We start from the raw sequence: 19,518 nt of genomic DNA on the forward strand, positions 1-19,518 counted from the left end.
GTATATATCTAGGGTTTATTGTTTGTCATGTCATGTCACATAACATAAGATTATGTCATGTCACCCCAAAACTACGTCATTTTGGAAGTTTGGAGAATAAATGAAGGGTATTTTGATATAATTTATATAATAAATAAACAAATAAAAATTTCAAAACATCCTTCATTAATGCCCCGAACTCCTAAAACAACGTAGTTTTAGGATTTATTAATTAATTACTGATTTCTTATAAATTATAATCATCAATTGACGGAAATCAATGTTAGGATTTGATATCAAATTTTAAAGTTTGACACTAATGTAAAGGTTCAGTGGCGGAGCCACATATAGCGTGGGTGTGGCCTCAGCCCGAGCTAAATTTTAACAAATTGTATTTATTGTATATAATTATATAATTAATTATAATATGGCCCAGATTAAAATTGTAATGTGACTCAGGCTATAATTTGTAATTTGGTCCAGTGTAAAACTTAAGATATTTTTGATGAAAGATTTGGGTAAGTTGTATTAAGTTATGTCTCTAATTTTCACTTGTATTAAAAAAATAAATTATTTTGAGTAAAATTAAAAAATATTTAATAAATTATAAACACTTCTTAGTGTTGCTTGCTCAGGTGTTCTGTATTTAATATAATTTAAATTTATTCTAATTAAAATTAAGAAAAATAAATACACACATAATTTTTTGATCCGAGCTCAAATTGGATCCCGGATCCGCTACTGCAAAGGAGCCTGCCATATATATATGTAAGGTTTGTTGTTTGTCATATCATATTACATAAGGTTATGTCATATCACACCAAAATTATGTCGTTTTGAAAGTTTGAGGAATTAATGAAAGATATTTTGGTAAAATTTATATAATAAATAAACAAATAAAAATATCAAAATACCTATCATTAATTCTCAAAACTCCCAAAATAACATAGTTCAGTGTTTATTGTTTGTCGTGTCACATGACATAAAGTTATATCATATCACCCAGAAGAAAAACTAGGTCATTTTGGGAATTTTACATGACAGGACCATAAACAGATTCGAATTTGGATCTTCGCAAAAAATATCTAAGCATTCCCTTAATTTCCTATTTATCATGTAAAACGTGTCAAGTGAAAGCGAGCCCGGGAGGAACTTTCAGCATCATGCTTAGAATAATAACAGAGGCATTCAGAATTATGGGTCTTCTTTTCTCCTAACTTATTTACATGCTAATTATTTTTATTTTTATTTTCATTTTATTTTTTTGGCACGAATTTGTTACATTTCACGTGATTCACAGTCTTGAGATGCTTCGATTTTAGGACAATTGGGTCTCCTAGGTATCTAACATTGACTTGGCAGTTTATATATGTCTTTCCCTATAAAAATGATTCACAATATTGGCAGACCAAGAATCAAGTTACACATTTCTTCTATTCTTCTACCATTTTACTGTTGAGTAATCGTAAAGGAATATAGGAAAATATATATGCACTTTAGAACTTCAGAATGGCAATGGTAAAAGAAATTATGGGACAATCTATGGTGGAAGCATTTTGCTTTGATGCTTCAAGAGGGTCTTCACATCTTAAACGTTGCACTCGGAGGCACAAAATAGTTTCCTTGCACCCCATTTCCTCGAGTTCAATTCTTACATCACAAGAACTGAAGATGGTGGAGCAACAACCTGCCCCACTAGCATCCTTTCCCAAAGATGAGTTCAGGAGAGAACTTGCTCTGAGTCCCGTGACTTTGACCATAACGGGAACTGTAACTATCAAGAATAGTAAGGCTTCAGAGGAGGAAATTATGGCCATGATGCTTCAACATTTTGATGCTTTCAACAATATCGTTGGTGGAAGAGAAATGGTCATGCAGCTAGTTAGCACTGAAATTGACCCCAGTAAGCCCTAATCTTCCTCATATTAATAGTTCTTGTATTATATATTATATTGAATCAGGTAACAAATTATTAGAGTTTAATTTCCAATAATGAAAGTGTTGGATAAGGCATGGATTACACAATAAGAGCTAATTTTCTTGTTCCACTACATTCTTCATTTTCGTATGCAGGGTAAGTCATATCCTCATTGCAAGAGACTTAACTAAATACCATTGTTTTTATCAAGTTGAAAAGCATTAAGTATTTGTACATACAGAATGAAATGTTATATTTATAAATTTTTTGTTTACAAATACATTATGTATTCTCAGAAATACACTAGGTTACGCTATGTACTTTTAGGAGTACATAGTATAATTTGCAAAAATTTGTAAACGAATCTTTTCCGGTGTATATATACTTAATTAATCTTTGTTTATTCCTTGTCAAGTTTTCAATTATTAGTATTTGACTTCTTTGAGTGCCCTATAAAATTGAAGGAACAATGGAGCCAAAGCTGAGCAACAAAGCAGTATTGGAGTGGTTGAAATACTACAAGGTTGGGGCTGAGAGGTCAACATACAAAGTAGAATTTGAGATAGATTCAAATTTTGGGTTCCCAGGGGCTATTACTGTGACAAACAAATATGACAAAGAGATATTTTTGGAAGGCTTTTCCATTGAAGGTGTTATGGATATTGCTTGCAATTCTTGGGTTCAACCAGAGAAGATTCATCCAGAGAAGAGAATTTTCTTCAGCAACAAGGTAATATATATTGTAATAATTATATACACAATAAGAAAATGGGCACTCTAAGTATTGGGTATTATTGCTTTGCTTGTAATTGTAATTGATTTTACATTGTGATTTAATTAATTAAGCAGGCATACTTACCTTGTCACACACCAATGGGACTGAAAGAGCTAAGAAAAGAAGAACTAAGGCAGCTAAGAGGTAATGGAAAGGGAGAAAGAAAGGGAAGTGAAAGAGTATATGATTATGATGTGTACAATGACTTGGGAATTCCAGACAAAGGAAATGAATATGTGAGGCCAATATTAGGGACCAAAGAGTATCCATGTCCTAGACGATGCCGAACTGGTCGTCCTTCTTCAACAACCGGTGAGTTTTAGCTCCACATGTTTTCTGCATGGATCAACACAGTTAATATCATGACTTTAATTTTGTCTTACCTGGTGTGCACTTGTCGGCTCATGTCTTGTCACATTATTAAGAAGAAGAAAAAAGTAGACTAGGATTTTTTTAATTTACTTTTTGGGTGGCAGTAAATATGGATCGTTTATATTATCAAATTACGTGTGTTCGGTGGAAGATTTAAGTTCTCCCTTTTTGGTAAAACGATATCTTAGATACATATAATTTATGAAGCACCGACACTTCAAAAATCCTGACGTGTCGTGTCCGATACTTTCTGACACTCTCGGACACCCCGACACTCCAACGGACGTTATAGAAATTCAAAAAAAAATTCAAAGGTTAAGTTGCGTTGAGTTTTTAGTTCTAACTATTAAATTTATTGAATTACGATTGCAATTACCATTTTATTAAATTTAATATAAATATTTGAGATATCTTATGTTTTTTTGCAAAATTTATGAATATTATAAGTTTAGATACATTTTTTTGTTAAATTGTTGAATATTAAATATAATATATACTACATAAATTAAAAATATTATTTAATATCAAAATATGTCCTAACATGTCAAAATCTAACATTTTTTAGAATAACGTGTCGGAGTGTCGTGTCGTATCGTGTCATGTGTCAGTATCGGTGTTATATAGCATATAATATAAACTATGAGATGGTTGTTTATCAAATTCTATGTGATCACTTGGTGATAAGTTCAATTCTTATTATCATCCTTATTCTATTGAAAATAATAATTAAATAATAAAATTAAATAAATACAAGATAAATCATAAAAAAATGGGTCTGTGTATAAAAAAACTTTTGCGTGATGAAATATATTTGAGAAATATAATATAAAATTATTGAAAACTCATTATTTAACAAAAATGAACATGTGCAATATTAATGTTTTAAACTCAAAGAGCTTTGTGTGAGAGGTGTATTAAAGAGATATAATAAAAAATCATTGAAGGTGTACAAATTTAAACTTTTAGGTGAGATAATTGTTTATTAGGATATTCATATTTAGGTATTTTTTTTACTAATTTTTCTGGTTTTTTTAAGATGTACGTCCGTTATTTTATTTTTTCACGTGTCTTAATCATTTTGTATGATGTTATGACATATTTTTCTCATTGAATGCTATTTTAACTTTCTTCTTAAACATTTTATACGATATTTTGACATCTTTTTCTCATTACAATATTTTCTTTTTCTTTTTTTCCCATCCATAATTGAAAATGCATGTGTAGCTCACATTACATAAAAATTTATAAAATTTCCGTTCAAAGTTATAAAGTTACAAACTTATACGAAAAAGTTAAAGAAAAATATTCTATTAAAGGTTACAAGGTTAACATTGATTAAAAAAAAATTGTAATATACTACTTTTTTCAGAAGTAGTACCATAAAAAATCCGTTTAATTTTTAGATATTTTTCTAGAACAAATGACGTAAATTATATCATCAAATAATTAATTATGTTTTTAAAATAGTGACAAATTTTGAAAATAACAATCTTTTATACTTGTAGTTAATAGTCAAAAGTACTATTCAAATTTTAAAAATATATTCAAAACAAAATATAGGAATAATCGTCAATAGTTTCACATTAACTTATTTTTATTTTTATTTATTTTGTTAACCATTACAGACAAGAATACTGAGTCCCCCGCAAATGCATTCATGGAAACTTATGTGCCAAGAGATGAAGTCTTTGAAGGTGTGAGAAAGGAAGCTTTTGATGTGGAAAGAGTAAAAGGGGTAACTCGGAATTTGATTCCATTCATAAGAACTTGTGTTACGAAGTGTGGAGATTTCGAGCAGCTTTCAGATATTCAAAAGATCTACAAGAGAAAGCATGTGCATGAAATAAACCCCAAGGAGGGAACCACAACAAAACCGTCTTTTCCTATGGATGGAAGCAGGATCCAAGATGCCATACAAGAGTATTTTAAATTTGATACTCCACTTATTATTAGTGGTACGTAAGCTGCTAATAGCAGTATTACTTTCTCCATTCCGTACACATATATCGTATTCGAAGAAAAAGTTTAAAAGTGACTGATACTTATTTATTAATATTTTTTGGGGGCAAAAGAAAAACCAAGAAAAAAAAAAATAGTTTTCTTTTCGTTCATACTCAGTCAGGATGAAAATCTTCTATTAAAGACAAAGCTGGTTAAAATTTCAGGGAATGGTTGCTGTATACGAGATGAGGAACTTGGGCGTCAGGCATTGGCCGGTATCAACCCTCTCAGCATAAAAAGGCTTGAGGTAATTACAAAAAACGACCGAGTGCGTATTCTTTTAAAAGATATAATTTATATTTTTTTAGTTTTTTACTCTGTATTTTTTGTGGTACATAATTATAATATGAAAAAAAAAATTTACTTTTCACGTCAACTGATGTGATTGAGAAAAGAAAAAAAAAAAAAACTTTTCATATTATAACTATATAATATTGAGAGTACATAGAGTAAAAAAATTAAATTGACACAACTTATATTCTTTTAAAGTACAAATAATTTTCCTTTACAAAAAATGGGAAAAAAATGAAAAAAAAAAAAAAAAAAAACTCACTTTTCCTTTTGTGTTATCATGGTTACAAAATGAACAACAAAAATAATAAGATTAACTTTAAATCAATATTTTACAAAATAGATTGGATTAATCTCTCAAAATATTAGTTTGAATCAATTAAATTTTCCAAATAAATATTCTGATTAGTTTTTTACTCTAAAAACTTGATAGATTTTCCCACCGGTCAGTAATTTGGATCCCTCCATACATGGTGGACAAGAGTCCGCTCTAAAAGAAGAACACATAATAAGCCATTTGGACGGAATGTCCGTACAACAGGTACGCAACTCAATAAATTTTACTTCTCAAAGTATTTGAACAGTTTTTTTTTTTTTTTTTCATCTGTTATGCACAACTTCATCCGACACTACTATAAAGATTTCTTTTTCTTTCTTTCCTTTTTTTTGTGTGTGTTTGGAGACTGGAGTTTTTCTTACTTTGTTTAAAATCTGTTTGTTTAGGCATTGGCAGAAAAGAAGCTATTCATTTTGGATTATCATGATGCTTATCTCCCATTTCTGAATCGCATCAATGCTTACGAAGACAGAAAAGCTTATGCAACCCGTACTATCTTGTACTTGACACGAATAGGCACTTTGAAGCCTATTGCCATCGAGCTGAGTCTTTCACAGGGGAAACCATCCAAACAGGTCCTTACCCCTCCTTTGGATGCCAACTCTTATTGGTTATGGCAAATTGGGAAAGCACATGTTTGCTCCAATGAAGCGGGTTTTCACCAACTTGTCCATCATTGGTATGCAATTAATTAATTTAAATTGAATTTCACATGCAATCATCCAATTCATTATTCTCACTATGGAATGTGAATTGATGTTTCCATAACAGGTTGAGGACCCACTCATGCATGGAGCCATTCATCATAGCAGCTCATCGCCAACTGAGTGTTATGCACCCTGTTTTCAAACTTCTGAAGCCTCATTTGAAACACACACTGCAGATAAATGCATTAGCTCGTGAGGCTCTCATCAACGCAGGAGGCATCATTGAATCTGACTTTTCTCCAGGGAAATACAGTACAGAGATTGTCTCAGCTGCCTACAGAGACTGGTGGCGTTTTGACATGGAAAGCCTTCCTGCCGACCTTATTAGAAGGTTCGTCTACTTGGATACAGGAACACATTACTTTTTCCCACACGAGTTATTTTGTACATTTTCAAACGAGACAATTGTAAACATGTGATCTCATGATCTTGTTCTTATCATTATGCAGGGGACTGGCAGAACCTGACCCAACACAGCCCCATGGGCTAAGACTACTTATTGAAGATTACCCTTATGCAAATGATGGGCTTCTTATCTGGTTTGCTTTGGAGAACTTGGTTAGGACTTACGTGAATTACTACTACCGTGATGGGCTCATGGTCCGGTCAGACAGTGAGCTCCAAGCGTGGTATAATGAGGCCATCAATGTTGGCCACACTGATCATGCAAACGCAAGTTGGTGGCCCACACTCTCCACTCCAGGTGATCTTACCTCAATACTCACCACCCTCATATGGATTGTTTCAGTCCAGCATTCAGCAGTGAATTTTGGGCAGTACCCTCTTGGTGGGTATGTCCCAATGCGCCCCCCACTTATGAAGAAGCTGTTACCCAAGGAGGAAGATCCAGAGTACAAAGAATTTGTGGAGGACCCTGAAGGATACTTGTTGTCTTGCTTGCCAAATTTGTTTCAAACCACCAAGTTTCTGGCAGTGGTTAATATACTATCTCAGCATTCGACGGATGAAGAATACATAGGGCAGAGGAAGGACTTGTCAGATTGGGCTGGTGACCCTGATATCAGAGAAGCATTCTATAAGTTTTCCATAGATCTAAAGAGAATAGAAAAGGAGATTGAGAAGAGAAACAGAGACCCAAAACGTAGAAATAGATGTGGTGCTGGAGTTCCACCGTACGAGTTGCTCATAGCAAGCTCTGCTCCTGGAGCTACTTGTAGAGGGGTGCCTAATAGCATAAGCATATAGACGACAAGAAAAGATGCCAAAATTTTTACTCCGAACAATATGTTAACATTATAACCCCTCGAGGTAAAACTAGTTAAAGGCACCACACAGTGATAACGGAATTAGGTAGTACTCTGAGTCTACAGAGATAATGTAAAGTTGCAAAAGTATGTACTTATGTATAAAGTTATTTAAATATGTCCGTTAATGAGATCTTTGCTCAGTCACCGCCTTACAATTGAGAGCTTATAATGAGATCTCTTTAATCACTACCTACCTAAATGACATCGAGTTCTAAAATGACAAAAAGGCCAAATCCATTTGTAACTCTTCAACCCTAAATATGTCCGTTAAAAAATGGTATACTAGGTCATCTATAATAAAAATAAAATAAAATAAAATAAAAAACTAAATTTTCTTACAAATAAATTCATCACATATATTTGTAGAAGTATTTTGGATCAAAATATATTAGTAAAAGTTAACAAAGACAACCATGAATATCGCTAGCCACCTATCCATTTCTCCATTTATAACTCTTCAACCCTAAAAATGTGTATAAGAGATATATCTAATAGATCCTTTATAAACAGAATAGGAAAGAGATGCTATATATTGCGCTATGGAGACATTTCTTGTTCTTACAAAGAATTCATGAGAGGGTGGTATTTGTAAAAATTAACAAATTCAACTAAGAAATTTTAAACTCCATTTAACATAGATGCAGTAAGTAATCAAAAAATGATAAATAGTACAGAATACAAAAACTCTCAACTACAGAGATAGAGTTCAAGAAAGACAAATACCTTTCAACCAAGACCTAATGCTCTACTCGAATCACTGTGGCTTCCAACTGGTATAAAAAACCGGGCAATCTCCATTAAGGTTGAATCAAACATGCGAAAGAAAACCCAAGCTTCAGACACAAACCCTACTTAAAAGAGAGAAATCTCAGATTTTGCAGCCAATATGGAGATTAGAAGAGGGAACCCCAATCACAAGCATTAGAAGCTGGCAGTCAATGTGTGATTGCAGTAATGCTGGCAGTTTCCCCGTTGCAAGAGAGTGAGAGGACTCGAGGAAACATTGAAAAAATTAGGAAACTCGGAAACACGAGGAAATTGGAAAAAGTCTGTCAGTCAATTATTGAAAGCAAAATTCTTTAATGGAATGGGCACAGAAATCTCCAGCAAAATAAAATTCCAAAATTGAAACGGTTAGGCAGTAGCACTGCTATGAATGAAACATCACTATTGATAATATACAGAGTTCTTCCACATTTGTTCACTAGCCAATAGTCACTGCCCGAGGATAGTTATTCACATGACTCTTGTCCTGTAGGAAAAAGGTCTCCGCAAATTTCCACTTTTCTTGTGGCGTATATAGCTGGACTTCACCCCACGGAACCAGATAAAACAATCCCAAACACCTCTTAAAGAATAACTCTTACAAGATCTTATTTGATCATAGACAGACAAAACAACTCTTATGCATCAAATTAGAAATCATTGGCTAATCCTAACTCAAAATATAATTCGAATGCTATTGGGATAACAGAAAAATGAGGGGAGAAGTAAGAAACAAATGCGCTATAACTCATATAATTGCATTTACAATATTGGAGTAAGGTGTGAAATATGGACTCTGACATATATATTGTTCTAGCAACAATAAAAACAGGCAGCAAGCCTATGAACTTAAAGTAAGTATTAAGAACATATTAGCAGTTACTTGAATATGAAAGACACAAATCCATTCAACAATTGTCACACTCTATATTGTCGTTGGATTTTGATATTAAATTATAAAGGATGTACTAAAATGGAAATAAAAGGGTGAAAGGACCTAATAATAAGCTAACATCACCCACATATTGATCCCTCTTTAGCAACAAATCCAATTTATGGCATCATTTCAAGTACAACATATTTTCTACTCCAGCTATGTTGTATGCTATCAATGCACTATTGACCAATTATATCAAATGTCTATTATATAACTGATGCAGAACATTTCCAGCATTTTCAAATTGTATTTTGAACTCTGGGCTCAGTCTTGTAACTTGCTGGACACAATTTGTAAATAAAAGATCACAAGAAATTATAAGTTTAATTATACTCAAACAAGTTAAATTCCTGTATAAAATTTCCATTTCATATTCGTTTAGGGTCATATAACAATAAAGGCATAATGCATACACTATAATTTTATTTTAAACTTATTCCTTCATTCTTTTTTTGTATTTATTCTTATTCTTTTTATAAGCAAAGATCTGAAAGTCATTTGCATTGACAGGGATACATTTAGTTTCATCAATCTGTTGCCCCTCAAGATCCTTTTTAGCTTCACTGTTTAAGTAAGTTAAATGAAATGAAATTTCATAATTTATATACACAAATGGGTTCATCCAGATCTACCCATAATTTGCTCTTTGCAAGCGAAACATTTGCGAAATCCAGAGAGCTTAAAAATTCTAAATTTAATATTGAAAATTCCCAGAAGTCAGAACAATGCACCAATTTGAAAGATGCACCGATAGTTTCTGCGATTCTAAACTCTTAATTATCAAATATAACATCGACTTGTTATTCACCAAAACCCACAAACACAATAACCAACCCTGCCCATTCAACATGCATACCTTCTGATCAAATTTCTACTTAACAAAAATCTTCATACTTGACATACTGACAACTAAAACTGTCGGTGTCATTCGATCACTATCTGGTAAACTTCAACTCAAGATTACAGAAAAAACAATCACAAATTGACAGGAATTAGAATAATTTTAATTATCGTATAGGGAAAACTTTGTTTTAACTAAAGATTAATGTTGCGACGAGCTGTAGATTAGAAATTATGAACCATTGAAAATGCCCAATTTCTGTAATTTAACCCAAATTGAACTCAGAGGAAGTTAACTCACACAACTTAAAATGCATCTCTAAAATATCCATTTGATAAGAAAACATGTGAGATCCGATTTTTACAGGGTAAATTCAAAACTCAAAATTTATACCGATGGGAAATAAATAAATAAAAATAAAAAGGAGAGGGAAGCTAATCATACTTCTCTCTCCAAGAGTAAACAAGGAAGAAAACCCAGGAGAGTGCCAAGAGAAAATCGCCAACTGTTTGCCTGAGCCAATCCCAGGCGAGATCCTCGACCTTACGTTCAAAGTAGATCCTCCACATAGCCATGAAGACGTGAAGGAGCGTGCAGCCCTTGGCGAAGAAGGACTGAAAATCACGGTCCCTTACGAAGGAAACCATGAAGAGGAGGAACCCGATGGCAACGAGTAGCAAGCCGGAGAACGAATCGGAGGTTTTGATGAGTAATTGGTCGTGCGGCGTGGATCCGAGAAGCTTCGTCGCCGTCTGCACCCCATGCCCGAAAGTGTAAACCTCCTTCATGTAGAACATCATGAGGGCCCCACAGGTCATCGCAATCAGAGAGTGCAGAATGCAGATCACGAAAAACGCCGACGACGATCCCATTGATCGAACGGACAGCGAGCAATTGAAATTTTCAGGGCTTGCACATGGTGAATGTTATTTCTGTAAAACCCTAACCCTCAGCTCAGAGCTTTGGGAACAAGAAGATCAATGAAATGTTATAAAGTTTTTTTTTATTGAAATTTGGAAAAAATATTTGTGACGAAAGTTGTATCATTTTATATCATAATTATTGATTTTCCTCAATCAACTTTAGATCAGATTTTCGTCAATCAACGGTTATAATTTATGGGTTTGTTTTTCTGCAGTTATTGCATATAAGTTACCTACAGTAAGTCTCATACGATATCATTTTAAGACGAAAATTATGTTATTTTTGTAATTTTAATTTATTTCAGAGTTATTATAATCTTTATAATTATAATTTTTTAATCTTTCAATCCAAAACGACATTGTTTTAGAAGTAAATACAAATAACTTATTTGCATTAACTGTAAAAATATTTTTTGATAATTTATTGGATCAAACTTATTAATTAATTAATTATAAATTAAATTCAATATATTATAATTTAGATCAAACTTATTAATTAATTAATTATAAATTAAGTTCAGTATATTATAATCGTTAATTGATAAAATCAATTATTAGCATCTAAAATAACCTAATATTGTACAATTTAAAAGATAATGCTGACAAATATTTTCCCCTTCCAATTTAGCAAAGCTTCGATAAGAAGAAAATGGTAATTTGACGTAAGGGAGAGATTCTAAGATAAGGATCCAGTGGGATCCACCCTGGTACCGCTTTATATTATAATTGTCGACGAGGACGACACGTGGCAACGTTTTCATAGAGATTCTGATCTCGATTCGGTGGAAAATGGATTTTGTGTACTTGTGCATTTCTAGATTACTACTCATACTTATCTCTTTAACCGACATTGCCAACAAATTCATAAACAATAAATTAAGGAAGGGATAGAATAATCAAATAATGTTTCAACGTTATTATTAATCAATTTAATCGTTAGATTAATTATGTTAATTTAACGGTTATATTTATATTTGTTTTTATCTTTGTATGATTATAATTTTTCATATTTTATATTTTATATTTATTTTCATCTTTGTATGATTATTATTTCTCATATTTAATGCTTTCACTTTAAATATGAGAAATTATAACCATACAAAAATAAAATAAATATAATCGTTAAATCAACATAATCGATCTAACGATGAAATTGATTGGTAGTAACATTAATAATAACGTTACTTAATTTTTACAATATTCGTCCCCGTTAAGGAAATACTCCTCTTTTTTCACAGGATATTGCCATCTTATGTTATAAAAAAAATGAATAAGTCTCATCATAAAAAAAATGAGAAAAATTATCTCCGACAATTGAAGAGTAATATAAAACCCAATAAATTATGCATCTTTCGAGAAAATCTTGATTTCTAGGTTGTTGTGTCGCCAATTAAATAAGAAGAAAATCAATATTATGGACTTCAATGCCAGCCTCATTCGGATATGAAAGATAAAATCACCCGACAGGAATCAAGAGGGAAACAATAGGGTATGTGGAGATTCTTTGGTAACTTTTCGTCACTTTTATTAAACAGAAAGAACACATCATGAATACATCTTTCTTGTAGTGAAACTATACTTTTTTTCCTATGATAATGGAACAACAAAATGGGTTACCACGTGAGGAATTTGGTCGCAAGTGGCAACCCATATGATAATTATTGAAGACTTTTTTACCTCTATATACAACAAAAAATCAATAACGATGGACAATTGCACAAAGTAAAAAAAGAATGAGAACGTCTATGTGGAATGAATACAGCACTCATCTTCCAAAATTTCCCTCCAGCTCTGCAATGAATGATTTTTGTAGGTGGAATGCCGAAAAAAGAAAAAAAAAAAAAGTTATCATATAAACACCCTTACAAAAACTTTTAATTTGGTTCAATGTCCCTACTTCCAGCCACAACTTTGCGGTGGCGCCTAGAACCCGGTCTCCTATGCCTTCCAGGGCCTCTCCTAACAACCTTTTCAGGAGAAGCTTCAAGCACAGGCAATGGAGGAGGAGGAGGTGGTGGAGATGGAGGTGGAGGTGGAGGAGTGAGAGCAACATTTACTGGTGCAGCCAGGCGCTCCAATAGATCCCTATGGTATTTCTGTAAGCACGAAAAAAGATTTGAATTACAGTTGAGTGAGTGAGATTGTGTAACCATGAAATCACATAGCAATGAAGCTGGTTTCAATAAGGTTTATTAGAGACCAATCATATTGTATTCTAAGAAGCCTATTTGCAAAGCCAGAACTGTCCCCTCTGAGACAAAATAAAATAATTACCTGAACTACAAAGTTGCGTCTTTCACAATCCAAGAACATGAGAAAATGAAAATCCACCCTCGACAAAAGTTTGTCCCTGACAGTTGAGAAACTAATCTGGTCCCTAGAAGTAAATCGGTCAACTTCATTGAACCAAAGACAAGTGAAGAGGTTGCTAATAGGAATATGTTCTCGTACTATTACACATCCTTCAGGAACATCTGCAATTTAACCATTAGGGTTGAGAAAATTAAAGCGAAAATTGAACCAACTGCATCTCATCCCACAAGGAAAGAGGAAGTTTAGCCTACCACTTATAAGAGGAAGCTTGGCCTCTGTATATGGAGCCAGTCCCTCATTCTTGTAAAACTCGATCTGAAAGTCAATGGAGGCATTATCATACTTTCCAGCAACTTTATTTGCCTCGGCCTCAACAAATACATCAAAGCGTTTGTAATGTTTAGATATCGCAAAAGTTGCATTGTTCCTCCACAAAATCCTAAATATGGATGAGAGTAATTTAGGTTCCAAGAAATGTATTGTATTGAGAAAAAGCAGAATAAAGCTGGTACAAAGTCAACACAGGTATGAATATATCCCCTAATAAATTACATTCAGGGACATACCCCAAACCAGCATATATGAAATCCATAATACTCAATCTTGATTTTCATGTAAAATAAGGTATATATCAAGATCTTGATCACATGGGAACTTGGATAGCCACTCAAAATGCAAAGCAAGACTTAGCATAGAGCAGGATGAGAAGAAGGATCTAACAGAGTCAATGGCAAAACCAACAATATAGGGCAGCCAAAATGCAACAGAAAGGGGAAAAAACAAAACAGAAAATAACTAAAGAAGCTGCTGATAACTAAATTTTACAGTCTCCAAATATTATTTCTATATGCTGAAGTAGGCATATGACAAGAATCTAATACTTCAAACCAGAAACATTAATGCTATAATCCTACAAAATATGTTCTGAAGGAAAGCTCTTAGAGGTGATAAGTTATAACTCCATTTATGCTATCTCCTGATGAGTTATAATGTTAGTGAAATAGCAACTTGAAGAAATGCCTACACCACATGGAGACAATTAATTATCCTAATTTATGATTAAAACAAGCTGAGATCAAGATTTCTGATCCAATCTTATCTACAGCATGCACTGATGACTTAGTCAGTAGTCTTGGGCTTCTACTTTTTATGTGAGGATAGCTTTGTTAGCCCAAAAGGGAATTTCTAGATTAAGTAGTCTAAATGGTACTTTAGGACCAGCAAGTTTAGGAAGACGCTAAATGACACAAACATGGTTTATTAGGAGCCCAATTGAGCCACTGTTACTCTACGGGGGACAAATTGAAACCAGGACCATAATAGGGTTTGAGTTTCTGATTCATGTTATACTCACTTTCCATTGCTATGCTCTGAAAAGTATATTTATTGGTATGCAACCCACTGAAACATGCAATAGAGGCAATTTCACAGCTTGGGTTTTGGCAACCATATTAAGGCAACAAACTCTATTCTAAGACCAATATTATTTTTCTTCATTAAAACTTATACTGCAGCCAACACCTCAACAACAGTGAAATATAGAAGCATTTTGTGGTCTAGAAAGATTAAAAGGCCACCTTGTGTGGGAAATAAATGAAATTGTTTGACTTTAAAAAAATTTCAATGCCATGTTATGATACAGAAAGAACCCGAAAGATATTTAAGGAGCAACAACCACATAATAAAATATAGCGTAATTGTGAAACTGAATGAAAAATAGACAAATAAACATTCTTGGTAAAGCCAAGAGACTTATACTACTTGTATATATCCATCCCCACACCTCCTAGTGTGTCTGTGGTAGTAAGTAGTCACATTAAGGTTGAAATTAAAAAATTACGAGTCAATTCTGCCCAAGCAGTATATGATATATATCTCGAGCACAATTAGACAGAAAAGTGAACCTCATGTCAGATGGTGTACAAATGTAGGACTAATTGACATCTTTACATAACTTTCACATGTAAAATGAATCGGAATGTATCAAAGGGCGAACTGAAATATACCTTTCAACAATTTGATATGGATCAACAACAAGCTCAAGCTTTCCATCAATCCATATAGAGTAGCGGGCATTAGGAGCCATTCTATGCAACAGAAGCTTCGGAATCTGTGGAAAAGGTAATTAAGTTACTAGTACATAAAAGTACTATCGGAACAAGAAAACACAACGGTGTCTAGGTGAGATATTTTGGTTATTTCAATTCATACCGAAAAGCTAAAATTATATTTTGAAAGAAAGGAATAGTCATAATGTTCAGACAAGAGGATCTAGCCAACATTAGTCTCCTTATCTAAGTTTTTTTTTTCTTCCACTTCCCTTTCTGTGTATGAAGGTCAGTCAGTGTAGCATATTAACTCCTTCAATGTAGATTATAGAAAGATGAAGCCACAGCCAACGATATTAGTTTTCCACAGCAATGGTCAGGTCATAAAGAAAAGAAAAACAATGCTTCAGCAACAAATATACTAACAAACGATATGCTAATTCCTAGTTCCCAGTCATGATGGTGCAAGCTGACATATACTTCTGACCTTTCCTGTGCGCCTTGCATCTGTGTAAGGAAGATTACGAGCAACAATAATTCTCCATAAACCAATCTTCTTGCTGATTCCCAGCCTGCCAGAACTCCTCAAATATTTTTCTGTTATTTCATCTACAAACATAAGGAAGCATACAGTCTTCCTTGAATAGTCGCTAATATTTGACGGTTCATTTATCTCGTCAAAATTTCCTGAACAACATAATTAATTCATCAGTAAAGTACCAGCTTAAACAACTAATTAAAAGTAGAAACCACGTAATACAGACCAAATATGGCTGATGCAACAACTATGCCACGACACTGCTCCATAGCTAGGAGGTCATCTTCATCCATGTCAAATCCTGTGTTCTGTCCAGGTTTGATTCCTCTTACAAATCTGAATGATGTACACATGCATCATTGAAGATGCAGAATGGACAGATGTGAGTAAAAGGGTAGAGAAATATCCTATATTACAGGGACAGACAAATTATCACCACAAAGAACATTCTTCAGTGCTTATAGATATGCATAAGGTAAACATCAAACATCCAACAAAAGCCAAAACATACCCGCAATGCACATTCATTGACTCTCGAATATCAAAAGAATCATTTCTCTGCCTCAAAGTAGGATATCCACCAAAGTCTGAACCACCAAATTCTCCATCTCTGCTTAGATTTTCCTCGTAGATAAATGTTAAATTCTTAAGTACCGGAGAAGGTGAGGGAAACTTTGGCATAAGAGCAATGGCTTCATTCACAGGAAGGTAACATACCGGGCAGGCTGAAACACATACAAGCAGATTTATTCAGTAGCAATACCATTAACATTAACAAGCCTATAATATAATCTAGGCCCTCCATATCCTCAAGAACTACCGAAATTGAGGAACTAATTGATATCTTCAGGAAAGATGGATACTATTGCAAATTACTAAGTATAATATAACCTAATGTAAGATATATGTGGCAACAAAAATAGTAAAACTAGAACTTACGCCGTGGCCCGGTACGCTTTTTATCAGCTGGTGGGGGAGGAAGTATGAAACTATTACACGGATGCCCAGGAGGAAGAGTGTAACCCAGAAAATAGCTTGGGGGAGGAGGGGGTAGTACCAAACGTGTAGTGAAGCCCATGATATTTCCCGTAGAGATCATAGATGGAGAATCACTTATAGACATACTTTCATTAACGTTAAAGTTCTGCACGCTGTTTCCCTCCTGTGAATCTTCACCTGAAAGCAACCCATATCACGCAAAATTAAAGTTGAAATCAAGTGAATCATATTACAAAGTTTTCTTCCTTTGCCTGCAAAAAAGGAACTCCTCGGCATGCATCCTATAATTAATCATATTTACCAAAATGAAATTTAACAAACAGCTTAACATGTGTTTACCATGCAAATTGATAAAGTAACAGAAGACCCTAAAAAGGCACGCAACAGCACAATCACATTGCAGTTGCATAATTAAAACTAAAAAAGTTATGCATAAAAAGGAAGGAAGAAAGAGTGAGAGAAATTGAGAAACCTTTTCCAACGTACAAAACCCAGACGAAAACAGCAGCGGAGATGGCAGAGAGAAACAGCATTCCAACCTTCTTTCTGCCAGCAAACTTGCAGATCCAATGGAACAACCTCTCTTTCTCCTTCAGCATCTTGGAAGGTTTGCGTGCTGTTTGAATAGACGACACTCCGTTTTGTAGCTGCTTCTCCAAAGAACCATTACTACCAGAACGAATACCCAATCCCAATGAACCACCACTCATCTTTTCTCTAAACCCTCAAAATCCCCTCTCATTGCCCTCCACACCCTCTCATCAAAAATTTCCTCATTTCAAGTATTCAACACACACCCACTTCACCAATTTGCACCCCCAAACTCTCAGGCAAACGAAGAGGGGAAAAAAAGAAATAATACAGTGGCAGAAGTAAGAGCAAAACAAATCAAACTTGTGCTGTTAGAAAAACCAACTGAAATTCGATTATATTGCACTGAAACAAAAATTGGGTCCTAAGAAAAACTCTCCCTTTCTTCCAAACAGGGGATGAATCTAGAATTTTCTAATTCACCCTGCAGGGTTTTTAGCAGAGAAAATCTGGGTTTTCTGAAATCCAAAACTTGGAAGAAATCTGCGATTCCAAATTACAAGTGGTACTACAAAATTTTTATTTTTTATTTTTTATTTTTATTTTTTATAATGCTGCTGAATTTTGGAAAACGGTGACCTCAGAGAAGAAACTTTCATGCAATATTTATACGATGGGATTTACAAAATTATTGAGAGAAAAAAAAATGTGGAAGTTTGTGATAGGTTAGTCTGCGTATATGCCAATTGTCTTGCCTTTCAGACACTGATATCTTACTCGGCGTGAAATGGAAATATTGTGTTACCCCAACTCGTTCTTCACATTTGGCTTATGGGGTCAATTATCATTGATTCAATATTTATTATAAAAATTTGGTATTTTTTTTTTTATACAACAGTGGCACTAAGATTTATATTTATAATCTCATATAAATTATTAAATTCTCTCATCAGAAAACTAATCTTAGGGCATGTTTGGTGCATAGTATAGGATAAGGCCTGATAGTATAAGATCTGATAGAATAAGGCCTGATTGTATAAGACCTGATTGAATTTTAATACTATCAAGCGTTTGGCACGGTATTGTATAAAATAATATATTGTATGAGATAATATCATCTAGTATTTGATAATGCACTGCATAATACTATATATAATAAAAATAAATATTTTTAATAAAAATATATTTTAATAAAGAATTTATATAATTCTTTAAAAAATGTCATATGATATTAATTTTTATAAAAATTAATTGAGCAGTGTGTCCAAAATATAAATTAATTTTTATAAAAATAAAAATATTCAATATTTTAAAAATTAATATATTGAAAAATAAATTTTTATTTTAATAAATTAATATTAAAATAATATATTAATTTTTGATAATTACATTGGTCAACGATGTTAATACATCAATCTCTTATCAGGTCTTATCTCTCACCCTTAGGTCAGATTAAGTTATACATCGTTTTGATGTATTAAGGGATTATGCTGTATAAGCTTATACTATACGGTGGTCACACCAAACAATTGAAAATGTCATAACGTATAATATAAGCTTATACTATCATACCTTACACGTCACACCAAACAGGCCGTTGGTTTAGACCAATCTTAGTGATTTAAGATACATAAAGATATTTATGCAGTTACGGCAGATAAGTTATCTGTATTACTCCCAAAACAATGTCATTTTGGGATTAAAAAATTAAAAAAATAATTATAAAGACTATAATAATCCTGAAATAAATTAAATTACAAAAACATCATGGTTTTCATTCTAAAATGACGTCGTGTTGGACTTACTGCAAATAACTTATTTGCAGTTATCCCAGAAAAAGCTAACTTTTAATATATATATATATATATATATATATATATATATATATATATATATATATATATATATAGGGTCAGGATCATTTTACACCAGTGTAAGTTACACTCTTAATCTTGTTCGTTGATCCCATTTATAT

At 33.1% G+C, this 19,518-nt stretch overlaps 3 protein-coding genes across 3 annotated transcripts; 1 reads left to right on the forward strand and 2 right to left on the reverse strand.

Annotated features, from left to right (window-relative positions):
- The first annotated feature begins 1,755 nt into the window (after positions 1-1,755).
- LOC133317711 (lipoxygenase 4, chloroplastic-like) lies at positions 1,756-7,598 on the forward strand. The gene is made up of 9 exons (XM_061519590.1): positions 1,756-1,882; positions 2,362-2,627; positions 2,747-2,984; positions 4,670-4,999; positions 5,210-5,292; positions 5,770-5,877; positions 6,060-6,352; positions 6,445-6,711; positions 6,830-7,598. The coding sequence occupies exons 1-9, from the start codon at positions 1,789-1,791 to the stop codon at positions 7,584-7,586; spliced, it is 2,436 nt and encodes an 811-aa protein (XP_061375574.1). The 5' UTR covers positions 1,756-1,788; the 3' UTR covers positions 7,587-7,598.
- A 2,911-nt stretch (positions 7,599-10,509) lies between these two features.
- LOC133317732 (uncharacterized) lies at positions 10,510-11,186 on the reverse strand. Its single transcript, XM_061519614.1, has one exon. The coding sequence runs from the start codon at positions 11,061-11,063 to the stop codon at positions 10,626-10,628; it is 438 nt and encodes a 145-aa protein (XP_061375598.1). The 5' UTR covers positions 11,064-11,186; the 3' UTR covers positions 10,510-10,625.
- A 1,666-nt stretch (positions 11,187-12,852) lies between these two features.
- LOC133317727 (probable hexosyltransferase MUCI70) lies at positions 12,853-17,768 on the reverse strand. The gene is made up of 9 exons (XM_061519609.1): positions 17,485-17,768; positions 16,953-17,189; positions 16,525-16,738; positions 16,240-16,349; positions 15,963-16,162; positions 15,434-15,537; positions 13,679-13,866; positions 13,389-13,588; positions 12,853-13,210 (listed from the first exon to the last, which is right to left on the reverse strand). The coding sequence occupies exons 1-9, from the start codon at positions 17,720-17,722 to the stop codon at positions 12,989-12,991; spliced, it is 1,713 nt and encodes a 570-aa protein (XP_061375593.1). The 5' UTR covers positions 17,723-17,768; the 3' UTR covers positions 12,853-12,988.
- Between the last annotated feature and the right edge of the window lie 1,750 nt (positions 17,769-19,518).

This window comes from Gastrolobium bilobum, unplaced genomic scaffold (genome assembly GCF_033153095.1).
Source record: "Gastrolobium bilobum isolate Gb01-03AN ecotype WA unplaced genomic scaffold, APGP_CSIRO_Gbil_v1 utg13468, whole genome shotgun sequence".
Taxonomy (NCBI): Eukaryota; Viridiplantae; Streptophyta; class Magnoliopsida; order Fabales; family Fabaceae; genus Gastrolobium; species Gastrolobium bilobum.

Excerpts from the sequence above, each read along its gene's own strand:
- LOC133317732 (XM_061519614.1), bottom strand. The coding sequence starts at position 11,063 with ATGGGATCGTCGTCGGCGTTTTTCGTGATCTGCATTCTGCACTCTCTG.
- LOC133317727 (XM_061519609.1), bottom strand. The coding sequence starts at position 17,722 with ATGAGTGGTGGTTCATTGGGATTGGGTATTCGTTCTGGTAGTAATGGT. Across the intron at positions 16,739-16,952 it reads AAAGCGTACCGGGCCACGGC|CCTGCCCGGTATGTTACCTT; the intron begins GTAAGTTCTAGT and ends TATGTGTTTCAG. Across the intron at positions 13,867-15,433 it reads CCATATCAAATTGTTGAAAG|GATTTTGTGGAGGAACAATG; the intron begins GTATATTTCAGT and ends ATCCATATTTAG.
- LOC133317711 (XM_061519590.1), top strand. The coding sequence starts at position 1,789 with ATGGCCATGATGCTTCAACATTTTGATGCTTTCAACAATATCGTTGGT. Across the intron at positions 1,883-2,361 it reads TAGCACTGAAATTGACCCCA|GAACAATGGAGCCAAAGCTG; the intron begins GTAAGCCCTAAT and ends ATAAAATTGAAG. Across the intron at positions 2,628-2,746 it reads GAATTTTCTTCAGCAACAAG|GCATACTTACCTTGTCACAC; the intron begins GTAATATATATT and ends TTAATTAAGCAG.